At 41.4% G+C, this 13,933-nt stretch overlaps 1 protein-coding gene across 5 annotated transcripts in view; it reads left to right on the top strand.

Moving 5' to 3' along the window:
- The window catches only part of LOC121714866 (phospholipase DDHD2-like), a 23,391-nt gene extending 9,458 nt beyond the window's left edge, over positions 1-13,933 (top strand). For 3 of the 5 annotated variants that reach the window (XM_042100018.1, XM_042100017.1, XM_042100019.1), the window contains exons 8-15: positions 1,384-1,592; positions 2,840-2,907; positions 3,205-3,375; positions 4,102-4,257; positions 4,548-4,647; positions 9,627-9,770; positions 13,582-13,735; positions 13,822-13,933. In XM_042100018.1, coding sequence (XP_041955952.1) covers positions 1,384-1,592; positions 2,840-2,907; positions 3,205-3,375; positions 4,102-4,257; positions 4,548-4,647; positions 9,627-9,770; positions 13,582-13,735; positions 13,822-13,903 — 1,084 coding nt within the window. In that variant the 3' untranslated portion in view covers positions 13,904-13,933. The remainder of the gene's footprint in view (positions 1-1,383; positions 1,593-2,839; positions 2,908-3,204; positions 3,376-4,101; positions 4,258-4,547; positions 4,648-9,626; positions 9,771-13,581; positions 13,736-13,821) is intronic. The other 2 variants (XM_042100020.1, XM_042100021.1) reach the window with 2 other exon arrangements.

The raw sequence follows: 13,933 nt of genomic DNA, 5'->3' as shown, positions 1-13,933 counted from the left end.
AGATGTCAGACTTGGATATAGGGAGGCACTAGAAGACTAGAAGCTTCACTTCTCAAAGAATGGGAACATAGTCAAGTAAAAGTTTAGCAAAATATAGTAAATTGAAATATGACAGATGAAGTTCACACCTTGGTATAATAAATAAGCTATTTAATATAAAACAGTCATTCAGGAAAGTACATGCTGCTAAGCATGTGTGCTATATAATATAATATAATATAATATAATATAATATAATATAATACCTGGATTCTTCCTCTATGGAGAATACTGTTAATATGTGCAGAATTAATTTTGCCATTGTTTTCCTGAGATCAGATTCAAGGTCTTCCCTGCAAAAAAGACATGCCTGGATGGCAGTATATGTTGCTCAAAACCTGTTTACATCATTCAAGATGCCCATGCTGTAGGCACTAATGCTCCTCCACACCGTCATAGATGTTAAGTTTCGAACTGAGCGCTAAAACAAGTTGGATAGTTTGGATACTTGGATAGGCCCTCTCCTCATTAGCCCAAATGAGTCCATGATTTCCAAAAGGAATGGCAAATTTTGACTGGTCTAACCACAGGACCTTTTTCCATGTTACCTCAGTCCATTTTAGGCCCAGATAAGACCCTGCTATTTTCTGTATCATGTCTCAATACAATTTTGGATGTGTTGGCTATTACAATTTTGCCTGCAGTTTTTTAATTGAGTATCAAACTGTGCACATAGACAATGGATATCAGATGTTTTCCTGAGCCCATACAATGAAACAGGTCTGGTGTTGATGCCGTGCACTCTGAGGTCCAAAAGACAACGGCCATCCAATATGTTTTTCAGCTGTTTCCCTTGTTTGCAAGGATTTCTCTGGATTCTCTGAATGTTTTAATAATATTATGTCCTGTAGATGATGAACTCCCTAAATACTTCACAATTTCATGTTAAGAAGCTTTCATTTTTTAAGAATGTTTCATTATTTGTGCACACAGGTTTACACAGTGATGAATACCCCTACATCTTTACTTCTAAGAGACTCTGCTTCTCTGGGATGCCCTTTTTCATACCCAATCATGTTACCATTTATCCCAATTAGTTGTGAAACATTCCCTCCTTTTGTTTTCTTTATCATTACACAACTTTTCCAGCATTTTGTTACCCCCATCCCAACTTTTTTTGAAACATGTTGCTGTCAAATCAAATTCATCAAATTCAAAATGAACATATTTTTTCTATGAAATAGTCCTATTTGTCATTTTCAACATCTGATATGTTGTCTGTGTCCTCTTTGCAACTAAATATGAGTTTAAGAGATTTGCAGATTATTGCATTCTGTTTTTATTCACATTTTACACAACGTCCCACATTTTTTCTGTTTTGGGGTTGTATAATATATTTCCTAGGGTCATACAACGCATCAGCCTGCCTAGCATCGAGCGGCTCCGAACCTTTACCAATGAAACATTACTGGACCTGTTCTTCTACAGCAGCCCCACCTACTGCCAGATCATCCTTGACACCGTGGCGACGGAGCTCAACCGCCTCCATGGCCTCTTCTGTTCTCGTCACCCTGACTTCCAGGGCCAGGTGTCTCTAGTGGGCCACAGTCTAGGTATGTGTCCATCTCCCAGTGTGGACCATATATCACGTGTTTACACTTATTTTAATATGTTGTGATATACTACTGCATACAGCATAATGCAAGGAGGAAAGTGTATCCCAGAGGCAAGAATTTCTTTGCTAATTTGTCTCATATTACATAATTTGGCACTGCTTATGTAGAGCCTGCATTTACAGGGCAGAAGTGCATTTCCGGAGGAATATTCAGTAGCTTAGAATATTAAGAGGCTGTTGTTTCAAGATGTGGAATCTGGCAAACTTAGAGCTATCAACAACTGTGTGTGAGTATAGCTAAAGAAACTTGCACAACAAATACTTTGTGGGATTAGAAAGGAAAATTGCATAGGCTAATGTAAGATCACATGCGTACTCTCATATTTGAACACTTTGCCTGTGTAGCGTCTGCGGAACCGCTCCATTGCGTGTTGATTTTAATTTCAGCGCCCACGTTGAATAGTCATAGTCAACGTTGTCATGTTTTATACATTCAACCTCACTGCTTTTTCTCTGAATAAAAGCTGTGTTAGGTGCGATGGGTTGGGTGAGTTATGCCTAACTAAACAAAATGATCAACAGCCGCCACTGGTTATAACATATGCTCATGTAACTGTTTCTGATGTATAGTTGCAATATGATAGCTAAACACTATCCTATAGTTATTATGTGCTCATGTGGCTGTAACGTGTTGCAGAAAACAAGGTCATTGGTTTGTGCGGTATTGTAATGTGTCATAATGAGTTGATTTGTAATTAGGTTAGCTCCCACTAGGGGGAGCTATCTAGGACGGCTGCTTGCAGGGTCTCCCTAGGGTTGTGGCTTTGTCTTTGCAGGCAGCATGGTCCTGTTCAAGTCTGTAGGTTGGTTTTGGTTTGAGCTGGAAGAGGACACATAAATCGTTGCAGTGATCTGGCCCATTATGTTTCTGTATTATATTACAAGACCAAGTTCCTGTAATATCAGTACTAAATGGAGTATATTAGTCGAGTCAAGTCAAGTCATGTTTATTGATGAAGCATTTAAAACAAAGAGAAGTTGAAACAGAGTGGTGTGTAATCCATGTGCCAACCCATAACAAAACCCAGACATTATACTGCAAAATGAAACACAATGAAACAGAATGTATAAAAGTAAGACATTAAAAAAACAAAAAAACAACAACAACAAAAACCCAGCTCTGCCCTTAATGCTGTTGGTTCGATTGGTTGATGATGGCCTGACTTCCCATCTGTCCTCTCATAGGCTCTCTCATTCTGTTTGACCTTCTGACTAACCAGGTGATTGGCTCAGGCCATCCCCACTCCCCTGAGGTAAGTAACTATGATGGAAAGGTGCAACATACTGTATTTACATATTCACACAACCTCATACTAATAGTAGCAGGAAGGTTGGGAAGGAATTGAGTGTTAAAGTAAATCAATAGATGAGTGACTCTAGAGATTGTTTATATGACAACATGGAGTGTAGGCTACTAAAACGTCCCAGCTTTTGGTAACCCACTTTTATTTATCTCGTTCTTGCACTTTCTGATTCCAAATGTACTCATTCATATGCATATTTATTACACAACATACACAGACCTTATGCTTATGCTCTGTGACTTCCAGGACCTTGGCAGAGGTGTGACAGCCATTTTGGCTCCTAGTCCCCAGAGTAGTGGCCTGAGTGCAACAGTGAGCAGTATGTCTTCAGACGGAAACCAGCCCACCAAGTTCCACCGCATGCGTCTGATCAGCAGCAGTGTGGACAATGACAGTTATGACATAGGGGTTGGCCAGGTACAACAAACTGTGTTTCTTTTTAAAAATGTTTCCATTGCTTACTCTTTAATTGTTCATATGACAATATGCATATGTATCCCTTTTCCTCCCATTGTTTAAAAAATGTCAAGGCTACACTAAATATTACAAATATTATTTACATATTATTTACAAGCACATACAGAACATGATGAAAGTATTCTCCCATGAACTCAAATACAAATAGGGCGGTGGTAGCAGAATGGCTAAAGAGGTGGGCTAGCATACAGTATCCAGAAAAGTTGTGGGTAATTTCGCAACTGCCACCTTTGTGCCTTTGAGGAAGGCACTTAAAGGTGCTCTAAGCGATGTTGGGCAATGTCACTTCTGCTGACTTTCAAACAAAATAGAGAGCTAGCTCGCTACTCCCTCTCCATCCCTCCCGTGCAATTGAAACTCCCCTAAACGCGCAACTCGTTGCTTATTGGCTGGAACACTGTTTGTTATGTTTCTTGGTGCAGGTTGCACCAGTTTGTTTTTTTGCCGTTTGTGGAGCCAGTGTGTTCAGGGGACAGGCAGCTAGCAGATAGTGAGGAGATTTTTGCTGTATGTGACAAAAACATTTTAGCCTAAAAAACATGTGACATCACTTAGACTACCTTTAACCCCAAGTTGCTCTGGGGAGAATAATTGACATAAAAATGTGTGTGTGTGTGCGTGTGTGTGTGTTTGTGTGTGTGATATGTCTGTTTTAATATTGTTCAGGTGTCCATCCGATATCCTCAGCTCTCCTTTAACCCCTACATGCTCTTTGCTTTGGGCTCCCCTATCGGGATGTTCCTGACTGTCCGGGGTCTCAGGCACATTGACCCTGACTATTCCTTACCCACCTGCAAGGGCTTCTACAACATCTATCATCCTGTAAGTGTATCATGGAAACACACACACACACACACTCACACACACATACACATATCTCATAGAAGTTATACTCACAAACACATACATGCACAGAGAGAGAGAGAGAGAGAGAGAGAGAGAGAGAGAGAGAGAGAGAGAGAGAGAGAGAGAGAGGTGGACTTTCTCTCTCTTCTACACTGATGCCTCAAAACATTCAGAGGAGATTAAATTACTCTCTCTGGCTCTCTCTTATACACACCTGTGCACACAGTGTTTTTGAAAACTATTTTCTATTTGTCCTCTCCTGGTAGCTGGACCCAGTGGCATACCGTGTCGAGCCTCTGATCGAACCCAACACATTCATGCCACCTGTCCTCATTCCACACATCATTACTAAGAGGATAAACCTGAGTGAGTTACTCTCTCTCTCTCTCTCATTTGTTTTTTGTCTATCTAGTTCATTTTCATTTCACTTGGTGTTGCAATCAATTGTCCAATCAATTGTCCAGTCAATAAAAAAACCCCTCTATACTATGCTAATAGCTGTGCTCATATCCATATCCAAAAAGCCTTAAAAATTGGGAGCATCATCTTTCACCTGCCAACCCCCACACCTCCAAGCCCACCCCCTGATTCCTATCTAGACTTACTCACTACAGCCAATGCATAGGCGGAGTTTGACATTCGAGCCAGGGGGGGCAAAAAAAAAACTAATTGTAGCAGCTGAGACCTGGCCTACCACTTGGGGAACACAGCATGAGCACATATGGAAAAAAACAAACATGCTAAATAAATATATATATAGTGTAGCGCCAAGGCTATTTGCTCCCATGTTGGACTTTCCCCTGTGTTCTCCTGTGTCTTCTGCGTGAGTGTTTCCCTCTCCCTCCTGTGTCATAGAATGTGTCAATGAGTTCTGATATGTTTTTATTGGGGGGAGGTGTCCGGGAGGGAATATTTAGGGGTTCAGATACTGTAGGTTAGCGATTGATAAGGGGGAGGGAATAGAATAGGGGGTTCTAAGACGTCTAGTAAATTTAGTCAGAGTAGAAGTGGATTACAGTATGTGCGAATGAGTTGTGTTGCGTTGTTGGTCGATGCGTGTGTATGACAAGTGACTGAGTGTGACTCAGTGATCAGTTTGTTGCTTTTGAGTGGACACCTCCTGCTGCCCGTGCCCTAGCCTGTACTTAAGTAGAGGAAATAAATTACCAGATTTTTGGAACGATATCTCAGCCTCACAGTCTCCTAACTTCTCATCGGTGGCACGGCTGTCTTGAAGCGCAATAGACAGGGGTGTCGCGCAACATGCCTTGCCACCATAGTTCAAATTACAGGGGGTACTGGGGGGTACTATACCCCCCCAATGAAGACCCAATACCCCCCCAAGAGACAGAAATATCAGTTTTGGGGGGGTCAGATCATTTTTCTGATATTGTGAAAAATATCATTACAGTTGGCTACAATACAAGTCAACTCCTATTTTCACTGTAGGAACATTTTAATGTAAAGTGATTTCAGACACCCCTATTATGGACCGTACCATTTTTAACCACCGTGGCGCGCAAAGCAACAGAGATAGAGAACGACTTAAACTTCTCAAGCAAGTGTCAACGTTGAATGACAAAACGCTAGGTAAATTCCTCCAGTAGGCTTCTGCTGACGTGCATGGGTAAAATCAGATTCCAAAAATAATTCAGTGGAAATGCATGGATTCCAGTTGCTGCTACTGGAAGAAACTGGAATCCATGCATTTCCACTGAATTATTTTTGGAATCTGATCCCTTATCATACCAGTTCATTCTTACTCGTTGCTCGACTTATCGTGACTAAATTCAAGATGGCTGCAAACGCTAAACTTCGTGAAGATTCTGTCTGTATAAATCGTCTTGTAAGTAAACTACCAGTGCTTTTTCAAAGTTCTCAATGTCTCGTTTTAAATGTCAGGGCCCTCGGAAGTCTACCAATGAAGTGTGGAGATACATTGAGCCTCGTAAATGGGTGTAAAACAGTGATTTATTTGCATGGCTAGCCCGATGCCGAAGCACCACTATTGAAAAAGCTGTTGGTAGCATCGGCTAAATAGCGCCAGATTTTGGAGTGCAGGGGACAAGCCGAGATGGGCTATGAGACATACGTTCACACTCGGTATCATGTTTCAATACACTTTAGGTCAATATCACACCGGAATTCTCCTTTAACAATTCACCTACGACGGACCTTACACCTAGGGAGGGAGAGGGGGGTGTAATTTCAAAGTCAAAAGTCAAAGTCAGCTTTATTGTCAATTTCTTCACATGTTCCAGACATACAAAGAGATCAAAATTACGTTTCTCACTATCCCACGGTGAAGACAAGACATATTTTACCAATTTAAGTCCACAGACAACCTATGCCTATAAATAATTTCTTATCAAAAATATTACGTGCTAAACTCCTTACCTGGTTATAGCCTAAGTTTTAATTTAAGTCATAATTTGTGTTACCAGAGCCCGTCTAGGTGTTACGTTGAAACTATTCAGTTTGGTGCAACCCGATACATTTTAGTAGCTCGTAAACTTCAACGTAGTTTACGTTAGAACTAAGCTAAGATGGAACTTCCGTTCAACTGGTGCAACCGGCTGCAGGATATAGAGCGACCAACTTTTTTTTGAGCAAGCATTGATTATGCGTGACAGTCTCAATTTGCAGGACGCATGAATTGGGCTTCAAACGCTGTGCGCGCACGCACTACGCGGGACGGGTGGTCTCCCTAATGCATGTTGCTGCTGAGAGCTTTGCCTGTCTAACGAATGTTATCTCCGCGATTTAAGATTGTTTGTGTAATGTATAGGCACGGCACGCACTTTAATTTCCCTATTTTTACAATTGGCTAGCCTAACAAACGCATTTCATTTAAAAAAGCAACCTGGTCAATCGCTAACAACTAAGTGCACCTAGGCCTAACTCTACACATCTACACACGTGATAGGGAAAGTGCCTGTTGCGAGCTATTTAATTTACAGCATAGGCATGACGAGCTCCCTTTGTGAGCGCACTAGACCAGCGGCATCTTTAGTAGCCTTCTTCGAAAGGAATGACTTAAGTGCATTGTGTTGCTCAACTTTCAAAGAAAAGCACAAGTCCAACTCCTCCAAAGTTGACGCCAACGCCGATTCAAACAACCGCTCTTCGTTCGCCATAGCCACCTTCCTTGTTGTTCACCGTCGCAGGACTGTCGTTATCCTGTTAAGCCCGCCTTAAGACTCTAACAAAATAGAGCGCTGTGATTGTTTGCCGTCCACAGCGTCAGCCAATAGAAATACCTATGGTTTGATACTAGACGTACAGGCTGAGCAAATTCATTTGCCGCCGCTAGGGTGCGTCTAGATTTCTGGGCTAGCTTGACACTACATGCATGGAGACATATTTCACGTTAACAGTGGAGATGTTAGCAAAACTATAGCGTTTGGTAAATGGAGATGCAGATCATCTCCCTAATTAATTTCTTAGCGCAACAGCCCACATTATGCGCTCACTCCAGCACAGCGAGACGAGTGAAATAAGTGTAGGCCTATCTGTCATCGGCATCACCATAGGCTATTTGCTACGATATAAGCTACTGTTAGGACAAGTCACGATTTATTAGGCTATCCAATCGCTATGCTGTTTTCATGAACATTGCAGGAATCCACTTCATTCACCTACCCACGAGTGGTTCAGTGTCAGTTTCACTTTCGCAAACACGCATACACATTGAATGAGCACTCATAGCCTACCACTTCCACCTAATGTTATGCCTCTATATTTTATGAATTAAGAAGTATTTATTGATCAGGAAAACATTTAATTTATTTTTCTTTCGGTCCGCGGTTCCATAATACCATTCAGTTGTGCCGCAAATTAACAGACAGAAGCACCGGGCATAATCTAGCCTAAATTCATGGCAATTTTTTTTTTAATCTGAGGGCCCCCATTGGCTGAGGGCCCCTGTGCACGTGCACACTTGGCACAAGCCATGATCCGTCCCTGCTTGGCGATCACGATGGGGATTGATATGGTAGTGGACCATGATGGTCATTGGTCATAGAAGAAGTGAAGGACCAGTACCCCCCCAATTATGGTGGGGTAATTCACACTCTGCTTGCCACTGGTAACTAGGTGGAACAAGGGAGAGAATATCATTGCAGTATTGAATAATTGGAGCCCAGATACAATTTTGTAATTTTATAAATTCCTCTGAATAAAAATTGAAAATTGGAAAAACAGTTCCAAGATCCAAGTTTTTAATTTGTCAAGGCGGAAAAAATGAAAAATTGGATATGTTCTGCCCAAATAAGTTGTGTGTGCTAGAAAAACTTCAAAAAATGACTAAGTTGTATTTTTCTATGTTAAGGTCATTTATGTAGTTGTATTGTTGCTATTGTGGGGCTTTTGTTCTGACACTGATTGCTATTGGGTAGATCGGAACGTTAGAAGGAAGTGGTAAGAAAGCAGGAAGAATAAGAACGTAAACAAATGCATGATTGCTACTGTTTTACCTCGTGTGTAAAATCTCTTTTAATCCGTTGGATTGAACCTTCAGAAAGCAATGACTGTAAGTGCTATTTTTACATGTTTAGAGTTTTTGTATGAATGCTTTCAAGGAATTTTGATGATTAGATTACCTGTGTGTGTGTGTGATTATGATCGCGTTGGCATGTTAACTTGTAGGCTAAGCGTCAATAACGTCATACTATGCTACTGTTGCTATATATAGCATACTAAGTGTATTTTCCGTTTTTCTCTTCTTTTTTGTAGTTTCACTCCAATTCAATGTTGTCAAATTGACTTTATGCTGCAAACAAAGTCAATAAAAGGAGCAAGCACGCTCAGTTTCCTGGCTCTTGAAAAGGAGTTTGGCTGCCTGTTTAATCTATGTTAACACTGAGGAAGTACAACACATAGTGAGAGCAGAACAGGATATTTGAATCCATTTTTCTGTTTTTCCAAATGTACATTTGTGTGCAGAAAATTGAACTGATAAGCGTTACACGGACCTAGTGCAACAACAGTAATTTTCGTTTTTTTGCGTCCTGCATGCCTTGTCAGGTTGGCCGTAATGTCGCCTTCGATCTTAAGGATCGCAAGAGAAGAAAACCTGGCTGCTCCAATCATCAATCGCAGCCCGTTCCTTATATTGTTGTTTTGTATGTTTTGTATTATTTAAATTATTTTAAAAATATCTGGTCATGCTAGACGTATTTCACTAATTTTTGAAACAATGCAATTACCTGTTTCAGCCACCAGGGGGGGCAGTGCTCCCCCTGCCCCCCACAAACTCCACGTATGCAGTGTTCCACCTGCCCCCCACAAACTCTGCGTATGAGACAATGTACACTCATCTATATACCTTTGTGTTTGTGCTGCAGACTTTGGGCAGAGTGTGGCACGCCTGACCACAGACCTGCAGCACAAGATGGCGTCTGTACTTTTCTACGCCTGGCAGTACCTCAGCCGCAGACCCAGTGGCAGGAAACTGAGCATACAAAGTTCATCAGCTTTACAGCAACAAGGTTAGCATGGTAGCCTGGGAAAAACCTAGACGTACTTCCGGCAAATTCGAGATTCGCTCTGAAAGTCCGTCTGGCCAAGAACCCATAGAGTGGTGAAGTCCCGCCCCTTCCGTTTGCCTCCATGGGACCTATCTTTCAAAAAAATTTGAACGGCAGTCTATGGCGAAAAAGAAATTATTTTCTGGTCCCGGTTGACTTGTGCCTTGAATTACCCATATGATGTTTATCAATTTTAAAGACAATTTTTCATGTAAAGACATTTGCAGTTTGTTTCATAACTATTGAATTACAACATTGTGAAAGATCGTAATTCCAACGATTACAAACCCATCAGTCGCGCTAGTGACGTTAGCTCATTCACAGCCACACTAGATTGTACAAGCATACCAGCAACAGGTCTTAATTGGGCTTTCCTTGCCGAAGAAAATACCATGAGTCAGAGGATTAAACACATCAGGTAAGTTGTATTCGTCCATAGACTGTACATTACATACTGTTAAGTGACATAGCAGGCAGCAAGATGCAACCGTTAACTAGCATAACAGCTCTTATCGTTTCATTACATTGGTGACGTACATCGTTCGAGACGAGAGATGTAGTCCACTGAGTGGATTCGCACAAAACCAACATAACTTTTGACAGTGGCGGTTCTAGACTCAATTACTCCCCAGGCGAGATCCCTCTCCTCTTCTACTTTTCTTTTTTTTCGGAACTGGGCACCTGATGGCTTTGACCGCTTTCTGTCCATCGTGTTTGGCACTCGACAGTCGACAACAATCCACAAATTCCCATGATCCACTCGCGACTAGGGCTGTCACTTTTGTGAAAAAATCCTGTTCAATTTTTGAGACATAAGTGTTTATTGAATCGATTGTAAAATCGATGTTTTATGTCTAAAGACGTTTCCATTTTCAACGCCAAATATAGGCCAATCCACAAACAACTAACAGGCATTAGGACGAACGTAAAGAGGGCGCTTGTAGACGCAAGCCAGCAATATTTCTGATGATTTATTGGCGTGAAGTTTCGTGCACAATGACAAACAGAAGTGCAACATTCTCGAAAACCAGTAAGCCAAGTGGACTGCCATTACATTACATTACATTTGGCTGACGCTTTTTTAACCAAAGCGACTAACAACTTGGTAAACAGTAAGTGTTAGAACAATTCTCACAATTTTAGGACAGTTTAAAAAAAACATTAGAGTACAGTAAGAATAAGTGCGTCGGTGAGTGCTGTTAATTACATCAGTGACATGACTGCAGGCTTCAACGTAGCTGTGTCTGTGTTTACGATTAGAAATGTCAAACAAATTTCGCCTCCGTAGAACTCGATTGCACAGTTTGCGTAGCCTACCGCTTTGTTCTTCTCCATAGTTTGATATACCAAAAATCCGAAGTACTTCCACATCGAACTCCTGAAGTTATTAGGGCCTATTACTCGTCTCTCTACATGTCGCACAGGTTGATCGCGTTGTCCTCCATTTTTTGGCAAAACACGAGCAGCACAGCAGCTGATTGAAACTGCTGTTCCCGGTGCGTAAAATTGGTGGGAATTTTCTTTTTAGCTTTCGCAATGCTTACTGCACTTCGGAATTATTTTATATTCTTATATTTTATATTCTTATATTCTTGTTCTTATTCTTAATTTCGTTTAAAATTAATAGTGTAAATATTTGGTTAAAATCGATTCCCTAATTTAGTTTTCGAAACTTGTGGTGTTTGGTCCAATCGATTGTGCAATCGATTTTCGAACGTAAAGTGACAGCTCTACTCGCGACCACAGTCAAGACCAAACCAATTCACCTGGGTGACCTCTTAATCGTTTTGTCACCTATTTTTATTAGCCATTTCACACAGTTAATTAAATGTGCAGGAATCATAGGTCTGCATTCATAACATTATGAGATGTGCGTTGTTTGGAAGAAAGTCAAGGTGTGACTGATTTTAGCCCACTAATAGACTGTTGTAGGCTACTATACAGTGGATCCCCATTCATCCCCCCTTTCCCGTTTCATTAAGGAGACCCAGAGGTGAACTGTCCCCCGCAAACCCCTCCCTTCGCCCCTTCCTCTGCACAGTGCAGTGCAGTAGGCCTACCTTCTGAGCAACAGGGGCGCCAATTCCCTAATTCCTCACACAAGTGATGGATAATAGAAAATCGTTTTGCGACGTTTATTATTTTTTTTTTTTAAGCGCTTGTGCCGCCCCCTACAAGATGCCGCCCCGGGCGACCGCCCGGTTCGCCCGTACCTAAAACCGCCACTGACTTTTGAAGTCTATCGAACAACAGTACTTTCTTGACGTGAAAAATTATCTTTTAAATTCACACACATCATATGTGAAATTTGTGGCACAATTCAAACTGGACCAAAAAAAAATTGTTATCTCTCCATTAACTGCCGTTCATAATTTTTTGAAAGATAGGTCCCATGGACCGGAAGTAGAAGGGGCGGGACTTCACCACTCTATTCTAGCCCATTTCCAATTTTCCTAGATCGAGGCACCAATCGGAACCCTTGAGGCGGGCTTTACACAATGATGATAGCGCACCCTGTTGAAGAAGCCGGGGTTTTTAAAAAAAAACATCAACGATGGCTGCTGCCGCTTGTTTGAAGCTGATATCACGTTGGTTTAAGACATGGGGTTAGAAGTTTCTTAACTGCTTCCTTATGTTGGAATATGCAACATTGTACATACATGTATGTAAGTGATACGATATCTGCAACAGTGGTAGGCTACTGAAAACGGTTTGATATTCTGTTAATTTATAGGACTATAGTAGCTGGACACGTAGCCGACAGAAAACAAAAACACATAGGCTACTTTTGAATTGGTGTGCTATGCGAGCATAACTCGAATGCTACACTTCAGTGTTTGCCTTGAAACAATTCCGGCATAATTGCTTTGAACGTTTCAGTCTCTCGTCCCCCATTCCTACTTTATATGTCCCGGTCAGCCAGAAAGGACGAATGAAACAAAATGCACGGTTTTGTTCAGAGCTGAAAATGCAATTGTGTTTGACAGAGGGCAGATGTAAATTGCTAGTGACAAAATATTAGCTTTCAGTGTGGCACGATGTCTTTGTAAATTAGCCTACGTTTAATAAAATAGTGGTTAATTCTTCCTGCTTCTCCCTACAACCAGACAGTGACAGTGTTGCAAATTGTGTGTTTTCGTAACTCTGTCTCTTTCGTTGCTCTGATTGTTTTTTGGCCTCTCCTATTGCGTCCGAGGCATTTTGATCGGCGTCCGTTTGGGAACGCCCTTTGGAAATGGGCTGTGAACGAACCTTCCCCAGACCCACTCTCAGTTACGACTGAGAAGGGTCTGGTTTTAACCGGGCTATTAGCATGGTGGAGTACCAGTGTCTAGCTAATGTGACTTCAACTGACAGTGTGTGAGGGAGGGGGGAAATGTTGTGCAGAAAATGCTGGTAATAGTACATGTTGTTATTGTTGTAGCTGTTGTTTAATGTAGGCCTACTTGTACCAATAGTACCAAGTAGGAATGTACATAATGGGATGTATGAGGCATTTTTCCTTAAATGCAGTGAACATGTGAACAGAAGGGTTGTACTTGTAGGTGAAATATCAAGTGTCGTTAAGTCACAGGCAAAGGGTAAATAGTGCATTATATTTGGATAAACATCCCATTTCTTGAAAGAGTAGGCAGGGCTAATGTGAAATAAACTGGCAGAAATTAGACAAAAACTATTTCTACCAGTCATGATTGTATCAACTGAAGTAGTTACACACCTTTGAAAAGCATCTCCTGACGGGTCTCTTGTCATAATTTTTGATGTGATAAAGAGTCCAGCACAGTCCCAGCCCAGTCAGAGAGGACCAATGGCATCAGTACTGGGATGCTGAACAGGGGGCGAAGGATTGACTATGTCCTCCAACAAACGACCATGGAGAGCATCAATGAATATCTGTTTGCCATCCAGAGTCACTTGTGTTACTGGTGAGAAGTGTGTGTGTGTGAGAGAGAGAAAGAGATAATGTGCATAAGAGCAGCTCTTATGGTTGCTCATATTCTTCCTCTCTTAGGGAGTCAGAGGACACCGTTCTGCTACTCCTGAAGGAAATCTATGAGGAGTCCGACATTGTGTTTGAAGACCTGCCATCATAAACAATTAAAGTTGCTTTTCTCAGACTGTAA

This window comes from Alosa sapidissima, chromosome 8 (genome assembly GCF_018492685.1).
Source record: "Alosa sapidissima isolate fAloSap1 chromosome 8, fAloSap1.pri, whole genome shotgun sequence".
Taxonomy (NCBI): Eukaryota; Metazoa; Chordata; class Actinopteri; order Clupeiformes; family Clupeidae; genus Alosa; species Alosa sapidissima.
This window is presented reverse-complemented; position numbering and strand designations above follow the sequence as displayed.